We start from the raw sequence: 25,299 nt of genomic DNA, 5'->3' as shown, positions 1-25,299 counted from the left end.
TTCAGTGTGCTCCATCTGAGAAATATCAGGAATGCCACTTAAAAATACATCCCACGTCGGTCCCCGGAGGAGCCCGCAGCCACCGCTGCAGGGCACGGGTCGGAGACGGGGATGCGGTGGGATACAGTGCTGCCTTCCCTCATCTCCGCCTGTCGGTCTGTCTGTCCGTCCCACCCCTCACTAGTACCGGCAGGGCACAGGCGAGGCAAGGCCAGACGTGACAGCCCTTCTGTGCCGTGCTGCTGCCCTGCTTGCTCACCGCTGTGACCCCGTGTCCCGCTGCCTGCCGGCTCCCTGCCTGCCTCTGCCCGTCCCCACGGACCATCTGCCCCAGCCACCTCCTCTGCCCCAGATGTCTCTGGCTGCCAGCAGTTAGGTCACTCCCCAGCAAGGGCTGCCCCAGTTGTCCAACCGCACCTCTGGACCCACCCAACCCTGCCAGAAAGTGATGTCTCCTGAAGGAAGCCCTTGTGTTCCCGAGCAAGGAGATAGAGATATGTACAGGTATACACACGCTTTTTTTTCTTTTTTCTTTTTTTTTTTAATTTTAAAGGATCAACTGATAACATCACAGTCCTTTAAAACCTAACAGATTTTCTGTCTGGAAATCGCGCTGTCTCAGGGAACCACCTCCGCACCGGCACGGGGAAGGCAGCTGGGCGTGCTGGCCCCAAGCCACTTCGGGAAGCCCAGGGCACCCGTCTGGCAGAGGAGAGGCTGAAGTCCAGGCTTTATTGCTGCTGCACCATGCACCTGGCGATACCGGCGCGGCAGGATCCCTGATTTTCCCCACTGAGGAAATCCTGGGTGGCAGGATCAAGGTCTGCTGCTGGACTGGAGGAGAAACTCCTCAGGCTCAAGGAGGCTGGGGGTGAGCACGTGCATGCATGTGTGTGGTGGCAAGGACAGTGGGCAAGCAAAGAGAAAATAGCTCGAGGTAAGGTTCTCAACAAACCCTGCAGGACCAGCCTGCGGAAGCAGCCAGGACCTGAGCTGCAGGAGGATGCTGCAGCTTGGAATGTCCCTTGTGGAGGGAGGCTTGTGGGTGCCAGGGATGAGCTGTGCTGCAAGGACATGTGCAACATCCTGGTGTCGTTTATCTGCCACGAGCCACCAAAATGGGTTTTCTTACATGGATAAAACTATTGCTTCCGGGCTTTCACACATCCATTGCTTGCCACTGGCAACCGTCGGTGAAATTCAGATTATTACGTGGATTCAGATGACCTTGGAAGTGGTTAAAGCTGCCAGGGCCACGTCCTCAAGGACTGATAAACTTGCCAGCCACTGAGGTGTCTCCCTGCAGTAGCAGCTTTCTTAGCTCTGTTATGAAGAATGAGAAACGGGACGTCTTCAGAAGGACTATTCTTATGTTGCAGATTAAAAGACCTGGGTTCTGCAGCAAAGAAATACTGTTTCATTGCAGTGTCTGATGAGCACCGCTACTCTTCACGCCTCCCATTGCTTACACTTCTGCTCACCCTAAAAGGCAGCATTTCTGTTACCCATGTTTATAGGAGACCTTTCCCAAACAGTGCTGCTGTCGTGATGGGTTGCAGTGGGCAGCATTTCCTGTGGGGAGGGTGGTGGGCATCAGGGAGGGTGGTGTTTGTTCCAGATCTGGTGTGTTTAGAACATCAGGGCCCCAGAAAATGTATTTTTGGTACACTCGTGGCACGCAGTCATGTGGCTCTCAGAGGAGATCTTAAGGATGGTGGAGGACGAGAAGGTAAGAGTAACCTAAGTAAATATACAGAAATGACTGGAGAGCTGTGTCAGTCCCTTGTTTGCCCAAGTGGAGAGGTGGGGTGATAACGGTGAGATAGAAGCAATAACGTGGAGGAGCCAGATAAGGGAAAAGCTTCCTGATGGTGAAAGTTGGTCTTCCAAGAGAGAAATCGGCCAAGCGCTTGGGCTGGGCAAGGTCCAAGGGAACCGCTGTATCGATGGTGCTGCTGGAGGAGATGGATTTCCTGAGCAGAGGGGTCTCTGTGGGTGGGAAGGATGCAGCAGAGGTGTTTGGGGCAAGTGATGTACTTCAGAGCAGAAGGGGTTAAGTGTTTTTTCTTAGAGGAATAGGTAGACCCTATGAACGGCCAAATCGGTGGGAACACCGTAAGTGGTTTTGTCTCACTTCTTTAAAAAGATAATAATAAAGAAAATACACAGAAGACAACCTTGGGTGCTAAAACCCTACATGCTACCAGCGAGTTCATGAAGCTGGGTTCCTTGTCAACTATATTAAGACCCATTGTGTGAAATTCAAAGGAAACGGCCTGTTTATAAGAGTTGACTCAATCGGCGGAGGCAGGTAAGCTTGACAAACGGAGGCGTGAAGATGTGGTGAATTTGGGCTGGTTGTGCCCATGAGCTCACCAGGAGCCGCAGAGGAAAGCCCTCTGAGTCAGCTCCAGGTGCACAATGTCTGGAGGCTGTTGGGCAATGTAAGTCTCAGATGAGGACCTAAATATTAATCACCCGGGCTTGTTAGCTCTGAAACGAGCAGCATGTCAGCACCGTTGGGTGGAGTTCCAGTCCCTAGTGCAGAAGGTGACCTGAAAGGCAACTTGTGTCTTAGACTGGGGGCAAATTTGTTAGGTGTCTTCATTCCACCCAAAGGGACTCGTGGACCACTCGCAGTCACTTGTAGGTGTCCCCTGGACAGTCAGCAGGGGAGATGCTGTGGGACCGTCCTTCCTTGTGATCTTCTGGTGGGTGGCTTTTGCCGACCAGGTGGATGTACCAGCATTTCCCTTATCCTGATGTATGCAGGGCCAGGGGGACTCCAGCCTCCGGGTTTCTGTCTTCCCCTGTAGAAGTGGTTACGTCCTCCTTTGAAGCTAAGGTGGGAAATAAGGTGGAACTGGCCTTCATGTCTTCTGTGGCTTGTTGGCTACCCTTGAGGCCAAAATGCTAATGGGCCTGGGCTGTGGAGCCTGGCATCCTCACCCCAGCTCCATCAGCAGCCTCAGGACGCCTTTTCCCCTCTCTGTCTCCGCTCCTCATCCTCTTTCTAGCATAAAAGTGCTTATACCAGGTCAGGCCAAGGAGCTATCTAACCTCACCTTCTGTCTCGGCATTAAATGCAAACAAACATGTGCGGTGATGCCCGGCATCCACCCCATTTCTAGGTCTGGCAATTTCCTGAACGTGATGCTTGCCTGGTAAATCCCAGCAGATCTGCGGTCCCAGTATGTGGCCAAGCTGATCGCGGGGCCTCATTGCACCCCCAGCAGCCCTCGGCTGTGAGTCCCGCTAAGTCACCTCTTGTGGCTGGTTTTGGGCCCTGCTCTTGTGGGTTGGGTGGCTGGAGGTGGCTGGTGAGCCGGCGGTCCCCATCCACCCTCCCCAGGTTTCCTGTGAGCTCATCGCTTTCATCTCCCTCCCTGCAAGCCTGCGTGCCCGGGCAGCCCAGCTCCCCCAGCAGCACCAGTGCCCTGCCCACCGCGGCAGCGGGATGAGCTGGGCGAGGAGGGGATGGGCAGGAGGGGTGTCTGCGGGGGCTGCGGTTTATGTTTCCCTGCGAGGTCGCGCCCCGAGGAGGGTGCAGGCAGGAGGTCCCCGGGGTGCTGCGCCCCATCCATGCCTGGCTGTGGCGGGGCGGGCGCCTGTCTGCGCGCCCTGGGCTGGGCTCTCCCGGCTGGGCGTGAGTCAGCCCACGGCACACGTGCTCTTCCTGTTGGGAGTGACTCCGGTGGAGCAGCCGATAAAAACCACGCAGGGGGGGGAAAAAGCAATAGGCAGCCGGTGGGGAGCCCTGCCGTCGCCTGCTGGAGCGGGGGCCGTGCGCTCCCGGCACCAGACATGGCTGGGTGCTGGCTCCTGCCCCTCTGCGGCCTCGTGGCTTCTCTCCTGCCCGCAGCCCGGAGCGCCAACGGAGGAGAAGGTGAGGCCTCGGGGAGGTCGGCTGTGCCTGCTTTCGTGCTGGCGTGTGGTCCGGCTGGCAGCCCTGCCCCAGCGCCGGGGAGCCGGCTGGGTGCTCGCCCCTCCTGCCTTTGGGGTGAAAACTGGATCTATAGGTGCTTCTCCTTACATTTCCCCTGGGGTTAAATATCCCATGGCCATGAAGGCTTTTGGGTTTTTTGCTGTCATTCCCTTTAAATAACTTCTGTGCAATTACTTCACTGCTTTCTGTATAAAGCCCTGCTACCTGGGTGGGATTTGGGTGTGAGCACGAGCATCGCCCAGGGAGCGGGTGGCTGATCTGCCTGCTGCTGCTGCTGGAACCAAAACCTTCCCTAAGCCCGAGACGGAGCTGGAAGCAGCCAGTCTGCTGTAGCAACACGTGTGGTGTTTGTATTTTGTGCAAGTCTGTAGGGCTTGTGAGATGCCCCCAGCCCCACTGCACCCCACGGGAGGTGGCGAGTCTCCCACGGTACACAGACTGACGGCGAGCTGTAGAGGTCCAGAGAATCCCCTTGCACGTGTAATTGTAGCAGAGAGCGCAATGTAGGGATGTCTGCGTGCATGCAGCCCAGTGGCGATACAGGAATGGGGTTTCAGTTGCATTGGTGAATAGTCTGGAGATGGCTATGTTTGGCCAAAACCAGGTTTTCACATGTGTTTTGTGAACACATAATGATTTAAGTTTTTTCTGTCTGCACTCCTGGCCTTCTGAAACACACTCACAGGGCTGGAAGTTCCAAAAGAGGCTCTTTTATTAATCTTGAAGTGTAGTGAAATGTGACAAGGGAAAAAAGTGCTGAATAAGTGGTTTTCCTTTTTTTTTAAAAAAAAAAAAACCAAAAACAAAAACCAACCACTAAACCTGATTTGCTTTGCATGCCACTTGAGTAATTATTACAGCAGCCTTAATTGCATGCAAGTTTTAAAATACTCATGTAGATTCTTCCCCTGGCTCTGCCTGGCAGCACTTGGGCAGCTGCTGCTTTTCCATGGGCTCTTGAACCTTTTCTGCACGTAGGTAAAAGCCGTAGCCGATAACTGACTGTGCTTTTATGCTGCAGCAGACCTTCCGAGCTGGTTCAGTGGTGCGAATTAGTCTCCTGTACTGTTACTCCTCCGATTGTGGCGTTAGATGTGTGCCTGTAACTAGCAACCGTTTGCTTGCAAATGAGGTACTTGAGTCACACTGGGCTCATGTACCATCTGGTCGAGCGTTGGTCAGGGCGCTTGTCCGGCAAACTGCACGGAGCCTTGCCTGAGCAGGCGAGCGTTGGCCTGGGTGGTGGGTGCCTGCATCACCTTCAGACCCTGGAGGGGTCTCCCAGGCTTTGGGGAAGAGCTGGATGTGGAGGTCAGAGCTCAACAAGGTGTCTAACTCAGTGTGTTGGAAAGAAGGCACCAGCTTTTGGCTCCTGGTGTGTGGTCTCTCCCTGACGATGCTGATGGAGACACGGGCAGGTCTTCCTGCAGCGAGAAAGCTGTGGGGTGGGGGAATGGGGATCCCCAGGACCTGGGGCAGCAGGTGGGACAGTCTTCTGGGTCACTGTCCCAAAAGCACAGAGCAGGGAATGGCTTGTGTTGTCGTGGAGGCTTCGTTGCATGCAAAGCTCTGCTGGATCTCTTGATGAAACAAATAGACATTGCAGACCAGCTCGTGCGTACAGGGCTATCGGATTTGCTCCTTGCAGACCCAGGGCCAACCTCATTTTCTGGTTTTGTGAATTTAAAAAGACAATTTAAGACGTCTGAAGCTGCCCGACTCCTTCTCCAAGCCTTTCTGATGTGGGAATTTGTCTTGGCACAGCAAACCGGCATTTTTCACACTTCGTTCCACTGGGTGGGAGCTGGGGGAGTGATGTCTTGCCGGATGCATGCCATGACCTCCTTCATCCCAACACAGTGCTGAAGAAATACGGCTGGAAACTTCTCCTCTGTAGAGCCTGTTCTTCTCCACAGTTGTCTGAGAACTGGATGATCTCAGGGCAGAGCCTCAGGGCACCTGGATCCAAAACTGATCCTGTCCTCAGCTGGTGCTCATCTTCCAGCAGCTCCTGCATGCTCTGTCTCGTTAGCAACTCCAGCGTCTCGCTCTTGGTAAAGATTAACCTGCCCGAGCTTTCCAGTTTCCAGGAGAAGACCAGCAACAGGAACAGCTACACTGGTGAGGTGGTGGCACTAATCTGTAACAGCATCTTAAATGGCTTCAGATTAATGAACCCTGAACCCATGCCAGCGCTGGAGAGCTGGCTCTTAACTGCTGCGGCCTCAGAGCAAGACCTGAAAAAAGGTTTTCCTTCCCCGGGGGAATGGTGTTCATGCCTGTGATTTAGCAACCCAGTAATCCTCTGGGTTACGTAGATGTAGGGTGATGCATGGGTGGGGTTTAACATGACGATCCTTGTATGGGTCCCTTCCAGTCTGAGGTATCCTAGCTTTTGTGTGGAGGGATGGGGTGGGATGGACCCCAAGCAGTCCCGCTGTGAAGGTGATCACAAACACCTGGAGGAAGCCCTGCACTGCTGCTCTCGGTGGGTTGTCTTGTTTCATCTCTGCCCTCTGGTCACTAGTGATGTCCCCTGAGGCTCTAGATGCTTTCTCGTACCCTAAGTGGCACGACTTGTGCACCCACAGGTGCCCTCCCAGCGGGCTGGGGTGGCAGGACACCTTCTGCAGCCAGGTCTCGGTCTCCTGGTAGACTGCAAGGGGAGGACCATGTTTGCTGGGGCTGTGGGGAAAAAAAAAAATATACCTCTCTGTTTGCTGGTGCATGAGGTCATCTCTTCTTGGCAGCAGGCTGGGCCGCGGCTCGCTGAGTGCCTCCGTCTGGTATGCAGGTGCGATGGGTGTGTGCGAGGCGCGGGTGTGAGCGCTGGGTGCTGCGTGCTTGGGCAGTGAGCGCAGGAGGCTGCGCCTGGTCCCGGCAATCAGGGATGCAGAAGCCAGGGACCTTGTAGCCTTCGGCTAAGCGGTGCCAGAAGGGCGCTGGGACAGAGGAATGTACCAGGTACAACCCGCTGTCTGCACCCCTGCTGCCATTCCCGCTTGCTGTTGGGTTTCATCCTGCCAGCGCTGCCGGAGGTGACCTGAGCGGGGGGTGGGCAGCTGGGGACACCTCTCGACTCCCAAGGAGCTCCGCAGTGAGCAGAGCTTCACCCATGGAGGCTGAGGAAACCCTGGCAGCACCGGGGTGGTTTGGAGCAGCTCGCCGGCAGGCTCTGCACCCCTGCAGACCCTGCTTTTTCCCTCAGGGTGTGTGTTTCTCCTGCCTGTCTCTGCCAGCCATTCCCTCGGTTGTGTCTGCTCTGCTCCATGGCACTGAGGAGCTCACCTGAAATAAAGGTCCTCAGGCTTACACACTCTATACTGGCCACTGAGGGCTTGGCAGGTATATGAGAAGTGGCTTCAAGAGAAGACCTGGGCAAGGCAATGAAGAAGGTAGCTGGAGGGGGCATGTCTGGTGAGATACCTGCCAGTCTGCTCTCCAGAGGTCCCGTCTGTCCTGGCTGCAGTGGGATGCAAAATCTCATGCCTGTCTCCCCTGGCATCCATCATGCAGTGATGTGGGCAGCTGTACCCTTTCTTTCTGTGGAGGGTGAGGTGAGATGACCTGTATAATCTTGCCAAAAACATTTTTTTTTTTTTTTTTAATCTACCTCTTGGCTGGCATGCTTCTGCCAAGGTTCCTCTGATCAGAAACCTCTCCTCATCACCCGTGCACTTGGCCGGGAGGACACCTGCACGGAGGGACCTGGTGGAAGTTTGTTGAGCTTTTCCTTCTGGGCTCACCCCAGTCAGAGGCTGGGTGAAGCAACACATAACCTCAGGGATCCTTCCCTTTTCCCTGTACGATTCCCCGTGCTTTTCTCAGGATAAAGTTTGGGGTTTTCTTATCATCTCTGCTTACTCAAAGACCTTGTTGTTCTGGAAGACCTCTGAAGGGATGGAGAACATCCCTGGCCATGCTGCACTGTGGGGAGGGGCTGTCTGGCTCAGGGGGGGGTTGTCCATCCTGAGCTGTGTTGGCAGGGAAATAGATGTTGGCATCGCTTCAGAGCAGGAGGGATGCTGAGTGTGGTGTGGGCACTGGTGGCACTGGGGTGGTTGGTGGATGCAGATGCGTGGGGATGGGAGGTTATTAGCAGGGCAAGAGAAGGAGGTTTGCGTTGCCCGGGCTTGTTCCTTGGCCAGCAGGGTGGGTTTACAGCTTCATAGCTGGTGCCCTCATCTCTAAGGATGGTTTGAGATGTGTGTCTCTCTCTCTATCTCTCTCTCCTCTCCCCAGTCTGTGACTGCAATGGGATGTCCAGGCAGTGCGTCTTCGACTGGCACCTCCTGAGGGAGACGGGCAATGGGTACCGCTGCCTCGGCTGCCAGGGCAACACGGAGGGCGCCCGCTGCGAGCGCTGCAAGGAGGGCTTCTTCCGCCAGCGCGAGCGGGGCTGCTGCCTGCCCTGCCGCTGCCACCCCCAGGGTACGTGGCCTATAGCCAGGAGGGGTTGCGGGGGTCGGGGGGCTTACGGTGCCTGCTGCCACCATGTCCCTAGGCTCTGCTGAGCACGGGGGCTGGGGCAGGCGCTGGGTCCCTGCGCGCTGGGCCTGAGCGCTGTGGGAGGAGGGAGCGGGGCCAGCTTGGCTCCAGGTGTGGGACTGGGGGGTGCTGGAGCCCAGCGCCGTGTTGCTGCACCATAAGTTGTAGGAGCTGCTCCTCCACCTGGGTGCTTCACAGCTCGGTGCTGGGAGTGCTGAGCCCCTCAGCAGCTCAGGGCTGCAGCCAGGCTTCAAAACCCACCTGCCCCCTGAAATTATCACAGGCTTACAGGGTGGTTTGGGTTGGAAGGGACCTCAAAGATCACCTAGGCCAACCCCCGGCCATGGGCAGGGACACCTCCCACCAGACCAGGTTGCTCCAAGCCCCGTCCAGCCTGGCCTTCAACACCTCCAGGGATGGGGCACCCACAGCTGCTCTGGGCAACCTCTGCCAGTGTCCCCCCACCCTCATCACAAAGCATTTCCTCCTTATGTCCCATCCAAACCTCCTCTTTCAGTTTAAAACCTCTTTCCCTTGTTCTGTCGCTACAGGCCCTGGCAAAAAGCCTCTCTGCCATTGCACCACCTCCCCTCCCGAGGTGCAACGCTGTGAATTCAGAAATTACCCTTTCACTTTTATGATGCAATTAAAAGCCTTTGCAAAGCTCGCCTTTACACACTGAGCCCTCTTTTATAAATCGGAAGGCCAGAGCAAGGTCTCCCGGAGCCCTCCCTCCCCCAGGCTGAGCCACCCCAGCTCTCCCAGCCCGTCCCCACAGCAGAGGGGCTCCAGCCCTCCCACCGTCCCCGCGGCTGCCTCTGGGCCCGCTCCAGCAGCTCCATGGCTGGCGGGTACTGGGGACCCAGGGCTCCAGGGGGGTCTCACCAGAGCGGAGCAGAGGGGGGGCACCCCCTCCCCGGGCTGCTGGCCACGCTGCTGGGATGCACCCAGGGCACGGCTGGTTTGCTGGGCTGTGGGCGCACAGTGCTGGCTCATGTCGTTTGTCACCCAGCAGTGTCCCCTTCTTGGCAGGGCTGCTCTCCATCCATCCATCCATCCATCCATCCTTCCTCTAGTCTGTCCCAATATTGGGGATTGCCCTCACCCGAGTTCAGGACCTTGCACTTGACCTTGTTGAACTTCATGAGGTTGACATGGCCCCACTCCTTCAGCCTTTCGGCATCTCTCTGGGTGGCATTCCTTCCCTCCAGCACCTCCACCACTGATCCCTGCCTCGCTGAGCAGGACCCTGTTCTGCTCCCCACTGAATTTGGGGGGTGGGCATGAACCCACTGCCACCTGCAGGAGCTGCCCTCGGGAAGCTGCTTGCCCCTCCCAGCTGCCATCCCTTCTCCAGGACTGCGGCCCAACCCCCACGCAGGGAGCGGCGGCTTTTGCCAGCTTTGTCAGTCGGGCTGATGATGCTTCCTGAGTGTCGCAACATTTGGTGGGCTCTGCAAAGGCTTTTAATTGCACCATAAAAGCAAAAGGATAATTCCCAAGTTCACAGTGTTGTGCCTTGGGAGGGGAGGTGGTGCAAAGTGCCCCGGTGCTTGGGGATGGACTGGTGGCTTCAGCCTCTCCAGCTCCTCCAGCAGCTCTTTGCAGACTGCAGGGCTGCCAGGTGGGATCTGTAGCTCTGTGGTGTTTTCGACGGGTCTTGTGGTGGTTACACAGTAGATGCGATGGCTCCTGCATCCTCATCAGGTTTCAGCTTGCTCCGCAAGTAGGTGGCTCGTACATGTGGCACTGAGGTGTGGTGGGTACTGAAATGCCTGTTGGTCTCAGCCTGTTTTCTGCACATGAAAAACAGATGGCAGGAGGCAGAGTAATAGGCTTTAGGGTGGTAGGAGAGTGAATATCCCCTTGGCCACCCCCCACGCTGGCATGCAGGGAGGGCCCAGCAGCAGGATGGGTGCCCATGGCTCTGGCATCCTCTCCCCTTGGCACCTGCGTGGGCACAGCATAGGTCAAACCAAAGACTCTGCCATGGCCTTTGGCCCCCTAGGGTCCTTAAAGAGGCACCAAAATCAAGTTCTACTGATGTTTACTAGCAGAGGGTCTGGCAAAGAAGAAGAAATTTCTCTGCCCAGTTTGCATGCCCTGGAGTCCATCTTGTCCTCCACAATGACCTTTATGGTAGGAAAGAGGATCCTTGTCCTGGGCATGTGGTCGATGCCTGCTGGAATTTATCTCCTCCCGCATCAGTCAGGGAGGCCAGAGCAGTTTAAACAGCCAGCCCTGGTGTCTCAGCACAGTGCTGGGATCTCAAGGTGGGACCTGCTGCTGGGGCTGGGTTGCTCCTCACGCTGGTGTGGTGCTTTGTTCCCCTGGCCCACTGGTGGCATCCCAGGGAGGTGCCTGCCCAAACCGATCCTTCCCTTCTTCCCGCAGGCGCCCTCAGCCCACAGTGCAGCAGTGACGGCCGGTGCAGCTGCAAACCTGGCGTGATGGGCAAGAAGTGTGACCAGTGCCAGCCAGGCTTCGAGTCCCTCTCGGAGGCCGGGTGCCAGAGGAGCGGGCAGTAAGTGCTGGCCACTACCCGTGGCACGGGGACAGCTGGTGGGCCGGTCTCCAGAGCTCTCCCAGCTGCTGTAAGAAGCCCACGCTGGCTGAAAGCACCCTGGGCGAGGGCAGAGGCACTGTGTTTCGTGGCAGCACAGACAGCCTTAAGCTAACCTTGCTGGCAGAGAGTGGGCTCCACCAGGGCTGGACCTCCGTTCCAGCCTGCAGGGCTCACCGCCATGCAACAGCATCAAAAGCTGAGCTTAACCACACTCTGAGGAGCTGGCTTTATTATCCAGATAACACCAAACAGGCAACAGCCAGGCTAGTCAATGTGACATAAAACCCACCCACGCGTGGGTCTGCCTGGTGTCGGTGCCGCTCACGAGGACTGCTCCAGCACAAAGATGTGCACGCAAAGATCAGCCCCTTCCTTTGCATGAAGCCCTGTTTAAGCACCTTCCACAGTGTTTCTGGTTTGGTTTCCTCAGCATTGTGTCCTCTTCTTTCCTGCTTCACCCTGCTGTTGCTCCTTTGGGGTCCCTGGCAGGCAAAGGGTGGGGGTGAGGGGTGGCTGCCTGAGCTGTGCTGCCGTGCCTGGCCTCCTGCCCGAGCCTCCCCGGGGTGTTGCTGCCTGTTGGAGCCCAGCCAGGGACTGTTAAGCTCAACCAGGGTTTGTTAAGCTCAGCAGAGCTTCGCTTTGCTCTTTTAGGTGGGTCTGGTGCTCGGGGGTGTCCTGGGGCAGTAGCATTGGGCACTACCTCAGCCTGGCACCCATACTGGTGCAGCTGGATTAATTAGGGAGATGGCTCTGCTGGTTGTTTTTCCTCTTCTAGCATGGGACTGGTAGCTGGTGGGGCAGGGAGGGGTTTCTCCACTGTCTTGTATAACAGCTGGGGCCACATAGCTCCCTGGCTGAGCTGGAAATGCAGGCGGAGGTCCCCGCTGTCCCTGTTGCAGGACCCTGCAGTGCGAGTGTGACCCGGCCGGCAGCACGGGGGACTGCATCTCCGGCCGCTGCGTCTGCAAGGCGAGCGCTACCGGACAGCGGTGCGAGAGGTGGGTGGCAGGAGCACTTGTGGAACCACTGTGTGGCATGTCCTCAGTCTCTCTGGCGGTCACACCCCTGGCAGTTGTGCCTGCCCATCTCACCATCCCAGCCTGGCAATGACCTTGACACCTTGGCCCTGCTGTCATTAGAGGGCTGACTGTCTTGAAAAAAAAGAAAGTGGACTTGAATGTTGTCACCTTGTGTTTCCCCAGGTGCAAACGAAACTTCTATAACCTGGATGCGGGAAACCCTGCGGGATGCTCCCCCTGCTTTTGCTACGGGCACTCAGCTGTGTGCGTCAGCGCGGACAACCACAGCATTTACAACATCACCTCCACCTTCCAGCAAGGTGAAGCCCCAGCAGGACATCCCTACGGCGCCTGAGGGTGTTTGCCATCCCTTCTCTTTGACGTGCTGGAGGAGCTGGCTGGTTCGCAGCCCTGCGGGGGCTCCCTGTGCTTTGACGGGTGGGGTGGCTTGGTTGTAGGCAGAAGTGGGGTGTGAGGGTGGCAGGGACCATAGGCTTGCTTCATGTCTTTCCTGACACTTGGGAGGAAACCTCTGTGCCCAGCCTGGCTTATTTACAGATGTGTTGGCACAGGGATATCTGTGCTGCTCCCTCAGAGGTCAAGAGGTAGGGAGCTGAAGGGTTTGGATGCGACACAGCTTGAGAAATTTGCTGGAGTCCTGGAAGCACCTTCACTGTCCCTGCTGACTGGTCCTTGTTGGTGCTCCAGGTGCTGAAGGCTGGAGAGGTATCCATCAAAGTGGCTCCCCAGCCCAGCTCCAGTGGTCCCCGCGCCATCAGGATGCCTTCATAGCGGCAAGGAGATCGGAGCCGATATACTTTGTGGCGCCCGGTAGGTGCAGGAGAGGTGACGGTGTCCCCTTTGCTTGGTCTGATTCTGGGAACCAAGCCTTCAGGAAGGAGGAAGGCCAGCTTTTAAGGCTTTAATTTCCTCCCTTTCTTCCCTTCACAGCAAAATTCCTCGGGAACCAGCAGCTGAGCTACGGCCAGATGCTCTCCTTCGATTACCGCCTGGACCGAGGGGGACGCCAGCCATCTCCACATGACGTGGTCCTGGAAGGAGATGGCCTGAGGGTCACTGCCCCCTTCCTGCCCCAGGGGAAGGTCCTTCCCTGTGGCATCAGCCAGATGTACACGTTCAGGTAAATGGAACACTGGGGCATTTGGGGCAGGGTGAGCAGGGAAGGCTGCAGCTCTAAAGAGCTCCTGGATTCAGCTGTGATCCCTTGGAGGTGGCAAATAGCTGCCTGGTTTGGGCTGGATGCATCTCAGGTGCTTCTCTCCTGGATGAGGAGGGCACTTTGTGAGAGGGGCAGTAGAAAATTTGGCTTGAGGCTGGGCTGGGCATTGTGCTTGGTGTCAGTTGCATGGGTGGAGGTTGTTCTCCAAAGCCTTGAGCTGAAGGAGGGAGATGGGGAGAGGGCTGCTGCGTTTTCTTTGCAAGGCATCTTATTTTCTTGAAACCGGTTCCACTTCTCCCCCCTCCCACGGGCAGGCTGGATGAGCACCCGAGCAGCAAGTGGAGCCCGAGGCTGAATCACTTTGAATATCGCAGGCTGCTGGGAAACCTGACAGCAATCTGGATCCGAGCCACCTTTGGGGAGTACAGTAAGTTGGAGGAGAGCTTGCAAGCATTAGGTTGACTTCTTGTTGCTGGAGGTGCCAAGTCTCCAGATGGAGGCACCTTTTCTAAAAGGTAGTAAAATAATAATAAAAATAAAAGTAGTGCCTTAAGATGGGCAAAATATAATTATGGAGAGATTAAGCAGGATGGCAACGGTGGGGACAGCAAAGCCTGGGCTCCAGTCTATCTGCCCATGGGTTTGCAATGAAACACACGACCTGCGCAGGTCCCGGGTGCAGGGGACTTACAGGTGAACCAGCTCTGTCTCCCTCCAGGCACCGGCTACATCGACAACGTCACCCTGGTGTCGGCGCAGCCCGTGGCTGGCGTCCCTGCGCCCTGGGTAGAGCACTGCGAGTGCCCGGCGGGGTACGGGGGGCAGTTCTGCGAGAGGTGTGCCCCTGGCTACCGCAGGGGTGACCCCCACCTGGGGCCCTTCAGCATCTGTATGCCGTGCAACTGCCAGGGGGGAGGAATTTGTGATCCTGACACCGGTAAGAGAAGCCACTGCCACGCTGTGCTTGTAGGGTGTATGGGATCACAGGGTGGCTGCCTGCTTCCCAAGAACTGAATTACAGGGGGGGGTGTGGGGCACTGAATGGGGTGAGATCACTGACTTGGGGGGCTGGAGTGTGGGGAACATCATGGACAAAACTCCCCAGAGCCTAGAGATGCTGCAGTCAGAAATATGGGTAAGATGCATTTGGACCAAATCAGGTTTAGATAATGCTCATTCGAGAGAGAAAAAGCATCTCCTACTGCCTGGATAGCATTAAAAATATGTCTTCTGACCTTTTCTTTTAAAGGTAAGCACGGTAACTTGTCAGGCTGAATGGGGCTCTGAGCAACCTGATCTAGTTGAAGATGTCCCTGCTCACTGCAGGGGGGTTGGACTAGACGGCCTTTAAAGGTCCTTTCCCACCCAAACCGTTCTATGATTCTATGTGGTGTGAGTAGATATCAACCATATGATCATGTTTTACTACCTGTCTTGTTAAAATAGCCCACAGTGTTGCCATGTAAAGTCAAAGTAACGTGAAATTAAGCTATCGGTATTTTCCAAGTCTGAGTTGGAATTTCTAAAAATCTGAGCATTGAACAGGAAGCACAAAAAGCAATGTGTGGCTCCTTGGGAGCTATGTGAGCTGTGACAAATGAGATACAGCCACCTTTGGGTGGTGATGGCCAGCCTTCCCGCCCTGGGATGGGCTCCTGGTGGGGTCTCGCTGGGCTTCCATTGCAGGAGCAGGACATGGTCCTTCCTGCGTGGTGAGGGACTGATGGGCAGAGCAATGGAGCACTTATGGGCAGGCGTGGGGATCTCAAGGAGTCCAGTGGAAGATGCTGGAACATGGGTGCTTGTGCTGCTGTGGGTGGCATGGCCACCAGTGAAGGGTAGCCAGGAGGTGGATTGGTGGAGGGTGTCCCACTGGGGGTGAAAGCAAACTGCCCTAAGCCCTTTCCTTCCTCCTTCAGGCGAATGCTACTCGGGAGATGAAAACGTGGCCAACAGTGTCAGCTGCCCCTTCGGCTTCTACCGAGACCCACGGCAGCCGCACAGCTGTAGGGCATGTCCCTGCAGCAACGGCCAAGGCTGCTCGGTGGCACCAGGTGGCGAGGAGGTCGTCTGTGACCAATGCCCTCTTGGAGCTGCTGGTAATGCCCTTCTCCAGGTTGCTTCTGCTCTGCCTTTCTCTAGAACTTCTACCTGCTGCACAGGGAGATGCAGGCATCAGCAGGCCAGGATGCTCAGAGCCAGGCAGATCAACCCCTCTTCTCAGCCCGGCTTACCTACGGCACTGCCGCTCCTGCCGGTCAGGGGGTGTTTCAGCCCCAAGGGCTGAGTACACATGCATTGCCCCATCCTGGGAAAGGTTCTTATCTAAACAGATAACGTGGATGGAAAAAGGATGGGTGGAGAGGGAGGGGAATAGAAAAACAGCAAAAAAAACCCCAAACCCAAACAAGAAGGAAATTACTTACCCAAGGTTAGTTGTTGCACCCAGCTTTTGAGTACCTGTCTAGTGTGTTGTGCATTTGGCGGTGCGGGGAGGGGAGATGATGTTGTGAAGGCCCTGATGGGGTTGAACACCCTCATTTCTGAGGGGCAGGAACAGTGAAGCAGCCTCTGCCTTCTGGGCAAGAGCATGAGCTTCTCCTCACCTCTTCTTTCCCAGGAGCCAACTGCGAGTACTGTGCTGACGGCTATTTTGGAGACCCAGCGGCTTCCCGCGCCTGCCAGCCGTGCCGGTGCAACGGCAACGTGGAGCCCAACGCCGTGGGGAACTGCGACCGCCGGACAGGCGAGTGCCTCAAGTGCATCTACAACACCGCTGGCTTCTACTGCGACCGCTGCAAAGATGGCTTCTTTGGGAACCCCCTGGCCCCCGATCCCGCTGACAAGTGCAGAGGTGAGAGCCAGGCGCTGTTTGAGCTGGGGGTGAGTAAGAAAATCCGTGCCAGAGTGCAGAGTGCTTGTTGGGAAATGGGATGCTGCAAAAGTTGAGGCTGGAAAGCGGGAGTAGAGAGCAGGAACTGGAGCAGAGGGGGTAAACGGTGGGAGGAAAGCAGGGGGAGAGGGTGGGTGGAAGGATGTGCTAAGACTTGAGGTGGGGACAGGCTCCTTTTGAACCTGTGCCGCTCTGACCTGCAGCTTGCGCCTGCAACTCAGCTGGTGCTGAGCCCTTGAAGTGTGGGAGAGATGGGAGCTGCATCTGCAAGCCCGGCTTTGAGGGTCCCAACTGTGAAGAAAGTGAGTGCCCGGCTTGCTACAGCCAGGTGAAAGCCCAGGTGAGCATCTGTGCCAGCCCCAGGGCCACTGAGTGGCTGGGGGTGCAGCGATACACTTAGCCTCAAGCATCTCCTCCTGACCCCCTCAAGCTGCACCTGAACTTTGGGTTTGTACCCAATTCAACCGATAAAAAAACCTGATGACCTAGAACTGCTGGCCTGCTGTGCACCATCCAAGAAATGAGTCCTTGCATTGCTCTCCATCCTCTGGATGGACCGTGGACATGGTTCCCACCCTAGTCTTTCTAAACGTGGGTTTGGCATCTCACCGGCTGATGGCCTGATCTGCTGTGGTTGCAGGTGGACCTGTACCTGCGGCAGCTGGCAGAGCTGGAGCTGCTGTTCTCTGAGGTGCAAGCTGGTGGTGGGGCCGAGAGCCAGGAGCTGGAGGGGAGGATGCAGCTGGCTGAGGAGATGCTGAGGAGCATCCTCAGGGAAGCCCTGAGCCTCCAAGGTACCATCTGCCCCCTGCCCTCGGACGGGGCTATCTGTGCTCTATCAGGGGAGAGTTTTGCTGCCTGTGTCTTTTTGCTCAGCAATGAGTTTCTATTCAGCCTTCCTCTTTCCTTCTCACCAGCCTCTGACAGGTCTCTGGAAAGCCGTGTGGGCCGGATGAAGGGGCAAGGGTCCCGTTTCTGGAGCCGCTTGGATGAGATCAAGGCAACAATGGAGAGGCTGAGGTCTCTTGGGAGCCAGTATGAGACACAGGTGCAGGACACCCGGCAGCTGCTGGAAAGAGCCAGGCTGGACCTGGACCGCAGCACAGCTGCTCTGCGCCGAGTGGTAAGAGCATCCATGTGCAATGTGCTGCTTGTCTAGCCCAGGGCTGAAAAAACTCCATGGAGAAAGCAAGAATTTAACATATTCCAGTTATTACATTTTGTTTGTGAGAGCGGAAAATATTCTGGTGGCCCGGTCTGCAGGGCTGGGAGCTGGAGAGGAGCTGACGGGGGTGTTCGTGGGGCTGTGGAGGTTTGGTGGGCTGCAGTTGCCGCTTGCTGAACGGGGTGAAGGGCAGCAAAGAGCACTCATGCCTCTCTTCCTCCCTCCTCAGACCGTTCCTGTTTCAAACCTCCCTGGGGGCTCAAATCAGTTCTTGATGCTAGCCCAGGAGGCTCTGAGACTGGCCAACAGGTGAGTGAGTCGCTTCTGCTGTCAGCTGAGAGGGAGGGGAGTGGGACTGAGATCCTGCTGGGCACCCAAGAGGTCCTTTTGGGGGTCCTTGTCTATTCACCAGGCTGCAGCTGCCACCACCTCTGTGCCAGCCCTGCAGCAGGGGAAGATGTGGCTGCTGGGCTGGCTTCGCTGCCCTACAGGGCTGCCCTCAGTTGTCTTTCAGGGGGGAGTTGGGTGTGTTCTGGAAGCATCTTTGGGGTCAGAGTTTGGCCCATTGGCATGGGCAGCATCTCCCCTGGTGCTTCTCTACCCTTGGGAGATACAGGAGGGGCAAGCAAAACGTGGGCGCCCTTCTCCATCACAATGTGTTTCCTGAGAGGGTGTGATCACCGCTGGATACAGTGGTAAAGCGAGGTGGTGGAGAAGACTCGGGTGGGAACCCTTTCTCACGCGCCCCCTCCCCTGTACCCTGCAGCCATGCGCAAGCTGCCAACACCGTAGAGCAAGCCGCGAAGGCGGCGCGGGAGGACGCGCGGCAGGCACTGCAGCTGGTGCGCACGGCTGCTGGCGGAGAGGCGGCCGTCTCCGGCTCCCTGCGAGGGCTGCTCGGCAAGTGAGTTCAGGCTGCGCTCGCCCGCGTGTCACGGGGGGGTGCGGGAGGGAGGAGTGGGGTGGCCAAGGGTCCGTGCCCACCCAGCTGAGCCGCAGAAATGTGGTTGGAGGCAGGGAATCACCCGGACTTGGGTGGCCAGGCAGTCTGAGCGGCGGAGGTGCAGGGTGGGCAGCGCTGTGGAGCATCTGCTTCCCACCCCGCAGACCACGCTGCTCCTGCGGGCCCGCCTGCAGCTGCGGGAAGGGGTTTAACACCACGTGGGTGAACGGGCTCCCCGGAGCACCTTCCGCACACGGTTGCAAACTTGGGCTGGGTTTAGCCCCAGGGTGGATTCAGCCCCGCGTTGGCTGGGTGGCTCTCCAGGTTGGGCTGGTGCCTCCTCAGAGCCCGCCATGGCGTGAGGATCTTTCACACCCCTGGGGGGTATGAGCAACAGCCCCGAACAAAGTTATGGAGCTGAATGGGGATGTGTAGGAGGAAACATCCAGCGGTAGGGCAGGGATTAGCAGCACCCAGGTGGAGCCTGTGCTGGTTCAGCTGGTGTGGAGCACGTTTTGTTTCTGGAGTGGGAGTTAGAAGCCAGCGGGTGCCCGCTGGGCAGAGGGGCTGGGATGTGGGGGGTGTTTGCAAGTAGCTTTCCCCATGTGATCAATCTGCATGGGGCCTTGGAAAGCACGAACAGGTTAATGTAGGAGGCAGTGTCAGTGCTGTGGTGGGAGGCTGGCAGCGTGGCTGGTGCAGTGTCCTTCAACCTCACATCCCTACAGGTACGAGGAGGTGAAGTTGCTGGCCGGAGGCCTGAAGGCTGAGGCTGATGGGGTGGCCTCTGACGCAGACAAGGCTTATCAGGGCAGCCTGGTGCTCCTCAACTCCATGTCCCGCCTGACCAAGACTGACATTGGGTCCTTTGAGGTGAGGGCTTTGTGCCTGCAGGACGAGGAGACCCCCTTTTGCTCTCCCCTATGCCCTCCCTACTAGCAGCTCAGCCCTTCCCAGGGCTCTGTCCCACTGGAGAGCCATTGGATATGCATCTTCCCACTCTTTTGGCCCTGTAGCTGGCCATGGCAGAAGGAGTAAGAGAGAAGCATCTGTTGCTGCTTGCTGTGGGTCCTGGAGAGCACCAGGAAGATGCTGGGTTCTTCCAAGAGATCCCAGTCACTGCATCTCTGTTTCAGGGGGAGGCAACCCGGCTGAAGCAGGATGCCAGTGCTCTCCTGAGCCTGGTGGACACCTACCTGGCACAGTACAGGCAGCTGCAGAGCCGCACGGGGCGCTGGGAGGAGGAAATCAAGCAGCTGCTGCGGCAGGGAGAGGGCGAGAGAGCGGTAAGAGGCTGGCTGGGGGCTGCAGCTTGGGGCATCTTCAGCCCGAGCTGGAGCCACGGTGCAACGGCCACAGCACCACCACGACCACGGGGACGCAGCCCTGCCTGCCTGCTGCGGGGCAGCACCCGTCCTCAGCCGTGCAGCCCCTTGGGCTCGGTTTGCTGGAGCTGGTGGGACCCCACCGCATGCACGGAGCTGCCGGGCAGGGTCTCGGCTGCACATCTCCTCCATATGAGGCAGGTTGAAGACCTGCTCCCGGAAAGATCGGAGTCCAGTCAGGGGCTGGTTGAGGAGCACTGGCACAAGCTTCTGCTGACGGATCAGGCTGTGGTAGATGGATTCAGGCATTTGGGAACAGGCTGATGGGTCTCTTCCCCCAGTGTGGCTCCTTGCAGGCTGTTCTGGGACTGTCCAGTGCTCCTGTGCAGTGTCCTTCATCTGTCCTGTCCCTTTGGCCTGTCACAGACACTGACGCAGCTGCTATCCCGAGCCAACCTCGCCAGGAGCACAGCCCTGCAAGCCGTCAGCGCTGGCAACGCCACCTTCTACGAGGTGGAACAGATCCTGAAGAGCCTCCGGGGTAATGTCCTAGAAAAAAAATTTTCCTTTCCCCTCCCTTGTGGGATCTCACGAAGGCAGCACAGCTTCATTGCTTCATTTCCGCGTGTGTTTCTTTTCAGGCTTTAACCTGCAAGCAGATGACAAGAGAAGGGAAGCTGAGGATGCCATGAGGAGGCTCCCGATTATCAGCAGCATGGTTGCGAGTGCCAGGGAGAAGACGGACCGAGCTGAAGCTATCCTGGGCACCGCCGCTTCTGAATCCAAGGCGGCCAGCAGCGCGGCAGGGGAAGCGAAGGAGATCACCGCAGGGATCCAGCAGGTGAGGACAGGCTCTGGCCCTGTTGCTGGCAGAAAAGCATTTGGAAGGGAAAACCATGGAAGAGGAGGAGATGGTTGTAACCTTCGTGGTGGACCTGATGCGTTGGGTTTTGGCCTGAGATTTGTCTACAGTGGATCCTGCAGATACCAGAGCTGGCTGTAGATGACTGGGGGGGGCGGGGGCGGGGTGGATCTCTGCAGGCACCTTTGTCCCATGCGGATCTCTGTGGTATATCTCTGTAGCCACCTTTTGGTGACCAAGGGGATTTTTCCAGTTCCACAGTCTGAGTCACTGACAGGCTTGTGAACTCCCAAAACTGATGTTGGTGGGTTCAGCTCCCAGATTTGTAATTCCCCAGGGATCTGCTAATATGTGCAGGAGGGCTTGATCCATGGTTGTAGAAAACCCTCTGGAGCAACCGGTGGGAGGACATGAAGGATGCAGGACAGCCTGTGACAATGTTGGGTCCCTGTAAAAGGAACCAGTCTCCACCAGCTCCATGTCCCAGCACACCCAGATTGATTTCAGCTGTGCCGTGCCCCTCTGAAGGTGCCTTTGCCTTCTCTAGGAGATTACACGGCTGAAGGTGGAAGCCAACAAGACAGCCGATGGTGTCCTCGCCCTGGAGAAGGCAGTGGCCTCCCTGCAGCGTGAGGCCAAGGAAGTGGATGCTGAATTTACGAGGAAGTTCTCGGAGGTTGAGGCAGATGCTGCTGTGATACAGGAGGTTGGTCCCCATCTTCTTTGCCTTGCCCCCCTTCCCTGTTGACTTTGGGACTAGACTTCACGTGACAGCTGCTGCCTTGCCTTCCTTAGACAGCTCAGGAAGCCCAGGAGGTCCACGCCAAGGCTGGCCAGGCAGGGGTGGTCGTGCAGGAGATGTTGAGTGCCCTGGAAGAGCTGCTGCGTCTGATGAGTAGGTTTTGCAATGCTGCTGTAGGGTATGGATGGAGATGGGTCCCCGCTGGGCTCTAGGCAGGGCTGCTGGCAGTGTGGTGGGGAGCTGCCTCAGATGGTGCCTGTAAACGGGCCGAGCAACGGAATGGAGATGAAATATCTAGAAAGATCTAGACCTCAGCCTCCATCCATGTTTCCTTCTTCCTGATTTTCCTATTTTGCAACAGACCAGCCTGGTGCTGTGGATGAGGATGGCCTGAAGCAGCTTGAGATGAATTTTCGTAAAGCCAAAACCAGAAGCAACCAGCTGAAGGATGAGATGTCGGAGCTGGAGCAGACAGCTGCGCTGCAGAAGGCCCGGGTGCGGGTGCTGGAAAGCAGCATTGATGAGATCCTGGTGGATATTAAGAACCTGGAGGATATCCAGAGGAATCTTCCTCCAGGCTGCTACAACACCAAAGCCATTGAGCTGCCGTGAGCAAGCTCTGGAAAGGCTGCAGCGCCTGCCAGGCTGAAGGCAGGAGAGCCTGGCCCAGCTGCCCTCCCCAAACCTGGTGGCACCGATTGTGCTGAACTGACCCTTATCCTCCAGTTCAGCGTGGCGGCTGAAATTCACGTCATCACGCTGGCTCTGGAGATTCCCTGATTTTTCAAAGTGGTCCGTCCCTCGGTCACGGGAGGAAGGAGATGCCTGGTTGCGTGAAGGTGCTACTGGCTGAAGAACAGCCCGTTCCAACATTTCTCTGAGATGCAGGTGGGGGGTTGCTTGTGTTGTCAGCCTTGGGAGTCTGCACAGTTCAGAGCCTGAAGTTCATGGCTGAGAGGTTCTCTGCCCGCTGTGGATCCCCTCTCCCAGTTTGGCACACACACAGAAGGACTAGAAGTTGCCTTACTTTTGACACTGCCACTGCCACCTCCTTCCTCCTTATGTTCTCCACGGCGTCTTCCTCGCCTTCAGTAGCTCAGGAGGCCAGGAATGAGCACTGTGAAGAGGCAGCTGGAAGAGATGAGTTTTGAGCTGTGGCACCGTTGGTGCTTCACGTGGCTTCCTCCTCCCAGCCTGCCCAGTCCTCACCTTGCTGGGAGTGCTGCTGGCATGGTACGGCTGTGGCTTAGACATTTGGCATCAGGCGCCACTGATGACCCTTTTCATAAAGCTGCAGGTCTTCTATGGTGCTTCTCAGTGAGGTGGTTACTGTTCTGCTAAAGCGGGGGGAGGGGGCGGGGGGAAGAGCTGCCAGCTGCTTCCGAGCTTGTAGCGGTGGGCTGGGTGGAGGAAGAGGGGGGGTCCCAGGCACAGCACGTTAGCAGAGAGAACTGCTGGGTCTCCTGAAGTGGAAAATCTTTCCTGCTCCACCTGATCCCTTCAGCCAGGAGGAGAGGGTCCCCTTGCTTTCTCCTGCAGTTCTTTTCAAGTCCCAAAGCCCCTGAGGGGTGGCTTTCTTGTCAAAGCTCCTCCTGGGCAGACACAGGTCTCCTTACCTTCTGCGCTCAAGCACAACCTTTCCTTCCAAGACAGCTCAGTTTGGTACTGGGCAGCTTCCTGGGTGTTCCAGAGCCCAGGAGAAGCAAGGTGGCTGTCCCCTCGGCACAAGCACCCAGGACCCTGCAGCACATGTCGCAGGAATGGGGGTTTTCTCCAGGGACCCGCAGCCACGAGCTCTCATGTCCGAGAGCCCAGTCCCATCCTGCTGGAGTGCCTGTGCCCTGATTTGATCGGTTTGGAAATATCAAAGATGTCTGGAATGTGTCTCTGCCTCTGGTGTGGTGCTGCCCGGTCCCGCTCCCTCCCGTGTGGTGCTGGATGTTTCTCAGGCTCGAGCAGTTGCCCGCCCTATGCTTCCCACCATACGCCTGAGCAGAGCTGGAGGAGCTGAGGACTGGAGCATTCACATCACCCGCCTGCGGCTTTCCTGTGGGTCCAGCTCCCTTCTGACACCGCTCCCAGCTCCCTTCAGATGCCATCTCAGGGGAAAAAAGATCTAGCAGATGCTAGAAGTCAGCTCTGCTGAAGCCCCTGACCTGGGTGGTGGTGAAAGAGGAGGTCCTGGACAGGAGGATACTCCGGGGGACTCACCCCTCACGAGCTCTGATGCTCTGATAAAGCATCACCCATGCTTTTGCTTGATCAGGATATACCAAGTACTCTGTTTGCCTTATACTTCTATTTAAGCCAGATGTCTCCTTGTCTCTGGTACATCTTCCTTCTCCCGTTGTACATCATAGGGACAGGTATTATGGACCTGACTTCATTCTTCCACAAGCTGGGTTTTTTTACAAGGGAGGAGGTCAGTAAATAATGAATACCTTTGGGTGGCATCTTGCAGCCTGTTTTATTTTTCCCGGCTCCCTGGTGTGGGTGAGTTGGGCTACCAGTTGTCCCAGCAGTGCAGTTGCTTGTTCTCTTTGTGCTGACTCAGTCTTGGGGCTGTATTGAAATGACACCAGTAACATCTTTGTTTTGTTTTGTTTATTACATAATTTAAACATTTTGCTGATAAAGTTTTTTTTTTGTCAATGACCATTTTTTTTCATATAGCAACAGAAGAAAAAAAAATAATCAGGCTCCAAAACTTGAAACAAAGGTGAAATCGGTGGCATGGCAACTTCAGCCCCTTCCCCCCCCCCCCTCCCCCCCCCCCCCTTTACTTATTTTTTCCAAAAGGCATTTGAAATTAATTTTTCTTTCAGCAAATTGCACTGTTTAAAAGTGGAGGTTCAAAGACCATAACCCACGAGCTTCTTCCCACCCCTCCCCTGCACCCTGGAAACCCCAATCCCAGGCAGTCGCGTGGATCTGCAGGGATAATTCTTTTCTTTTCCATACCTTCCCAAAGACATATTTCCAAACCATTCCCAGAACTGAACAACCAGTTACAAACCCCCCGTCCCCCCCTCCCCCCCCGGTCCCGTGAGTTTTGCTGAGCGGATACACGAAGGCGCAGGTAAGACTAGTAAGACAGAACGTACTCATCACCCGTACCACAACGCTACGTCTCCAAGGCATGCCGTCCTAACCGCAGCGGGATGGGAAGCCGGCAGGCTCACCCTGCGCCCCATCCTGCGTACCTGAGGGAGGGAGGGATGATCTGAGATGGCTCTCGGATGTGTCACCTGCCTGCCTTCTCCATCTCCTGTGTTTTATCTCCCTGTGCCTTTTCCTCAGTGAAAACCTACTGTCCTTCCTCCCCCTTCAGAGAGGCATCGCTGCCCCAGGGGGGTGAGATCCCTCTCTTTGCGTGTGTGTGTGTGTTTTGGAGGCTGGTTGCCACCAATTGCTTTTTCTCCTCCTGCTTGGAGCCAAGACACGTGGGTGTGACGCCTGGCGAGGAGGGGAGGCTGTCTGAAATCACTTCTGTGTTGGGGTGCAGAGGGGCGAGACACTGAAAAACTGAACATGTAAGAACGGGTGGGGAGGAGTCCAGCTACATACGTGGGTGTCTCATGGATGAGATGTCCCGCCACGGGCACCGGCCTAGCGCGCCAGCTAAAGGGAGCTCAGTAGGGTATTGGTGAACAGCTTGAAGTGGCTGAAGACCTCCCTGGAGAAGGGACATCCCTGCACTCAGAGTCCCACATACACTCACCACCCTCTCTGCTTTGGCATCTCCGTATCTCCTCACCCCATGGCATATGTACGCAACCACCTGGAGATACCAGAGCTGGTGCTGAGGGCTTTGGCTGATGAATTTACGACAGTTCAAGAACAAGCCTCTCCATGTGGAGGGAAATCCCTGGCAAGGAAAGACCTCTTCTGGACTTTGGGCAAGTCACATCACTTCTGTCTCTCCTGCTTTCCCTTCTGGGAAGGGCCGTGCCTCCTTGGAAGCTGTTAGCTATTGCTCACGAAACCCTGCCTGCTGCAAAGAGCCTGTGGCTGTAGGCTACCTGCTTTTGCCCAAAGTTGCTTGCTGTTATGGAGATGTCAGCAGCATTCAGCAGGTCACCAAATTCAGCACTATGTCTCATCTTGGGAGCTTCCACGAGAGCAGCTTGTGACCCTCCATAAACTTTTGTGACCCTCCATAAACTTTTG

The 25,299-nt window shown here is 56.5% G+C and overlaps 2 protein-coding genes across 3 annotated transcripts in view; one reads left to right on the top strand and one right to left on the bottom strand.

Annotated features, from left to right (window-relative positions):
* The first annotated feature begins 3,804 nt into the window (after nucleotides 1–3,804).
* On the top strand, nucleotides 3,805–22,417 carry LAMC2 (laminin subunit gamma 2). Its single transcript, XM_055724948.1, has 23 exons — nucleotides 3,805–3,886; nucleotides 8,189–8,377; nucleotides 10,829–10,958; nucleotides 11,900–11,998; nucleotides 12,203–12,339; nucleotides 12,728–12,850; nucleotides 12,971–13,160; nucleotides 13,514–13,626; nucleotides 13,918–14,136; nucleotides 15,119–15,298; nucleotides 15,820–16,053; nucleotides 16,296–16,432; nucleotides 16,733–16,886; nucleotides 17,010–17,215; nucleotides 17,487–17,566; nucleotides 18,024–18,161; nucleotides 18,929–19,073; nucleotides 19,337–19,486; nucleotides 19,952–20,066; nucleotides 20,167–20,366; nucleotides 20,935–21,093; nucleotides 21,183–21,282; nucleotides 21,491–22,417. The coding sequence occupies exons 1-23, from the start codon at nucleotides 3,805–3,807 to the stop codon at nucleotides 21,739–21,741; spliced, it is 3,531 nt and encodes a 1,176-aa protein (XP_055580923.1). The 3' UTR covers nucleotides 21,742–22,417.
* A 1,486-nt stretch (nucleotides 22,418–23,903) lies between these two features.
* Nucleotides 23,904–25,299, bottom strand: part of NMNAT2 (nicotinamide nucleotide adenylyltransferase 2) — a 31,420-nt gene continuing 30,024 nt past the window's right edge. The window contains exon 12 of one of the 2 annotated variants that reach the window (XM_055725287.1): nucleotides 23,904–25,264. The gene's annotated coding sequence lies outside the window, so the exon portion shown is untranslated. Of the gene's footprint in view, nucleotides 25,274–25,299 lie in introns of both variants that reach the window. The other variant, XM_055725286.1, reaches the window with a different exon arrangement.

This window comes from Falco cherrug, chromosome 12 (genome assembly GCF_023634085.1).
Source record: "Falco cherrug isolate bFalChe1 chromosome 12, bFalChe1.pri, whole genome shotgun sequence".
NCBI lineage: Eukaryota > Metazoa > Chordata > Aves > Falconiformes > Falconidae > Falco > Falco cherrug.
This window is presented reverse-complemented; position numbering and strand designations above follow the sequence as displayed.

Excerpts from the sequence above, each read along its gene's own strand:
- LAMC2 (XM_055724948.1), top strand. The coding sequence starts at position 3,805 with ATGGCTGGGTGCTGGCTCCTGCCCCTCTGCGGCCTCGTGGCTTCTCTC. Across the intron at positions 12,851-12,970 it reads GATATACTTTGTGGCGCCCG|CAAAATTCCTCGGGAACCAG; the intron begins GTAGGTGCAGGA and ends TTCCCTTCACAG. Across the intron at positions 16,887-17,009 it reads GGAAGCCCTGAGCCTCCAAG|CCTCTGACAGGTCTCTGGAA; the intron begins GTACCATCTGCC and ends CCTTCTCACCAG.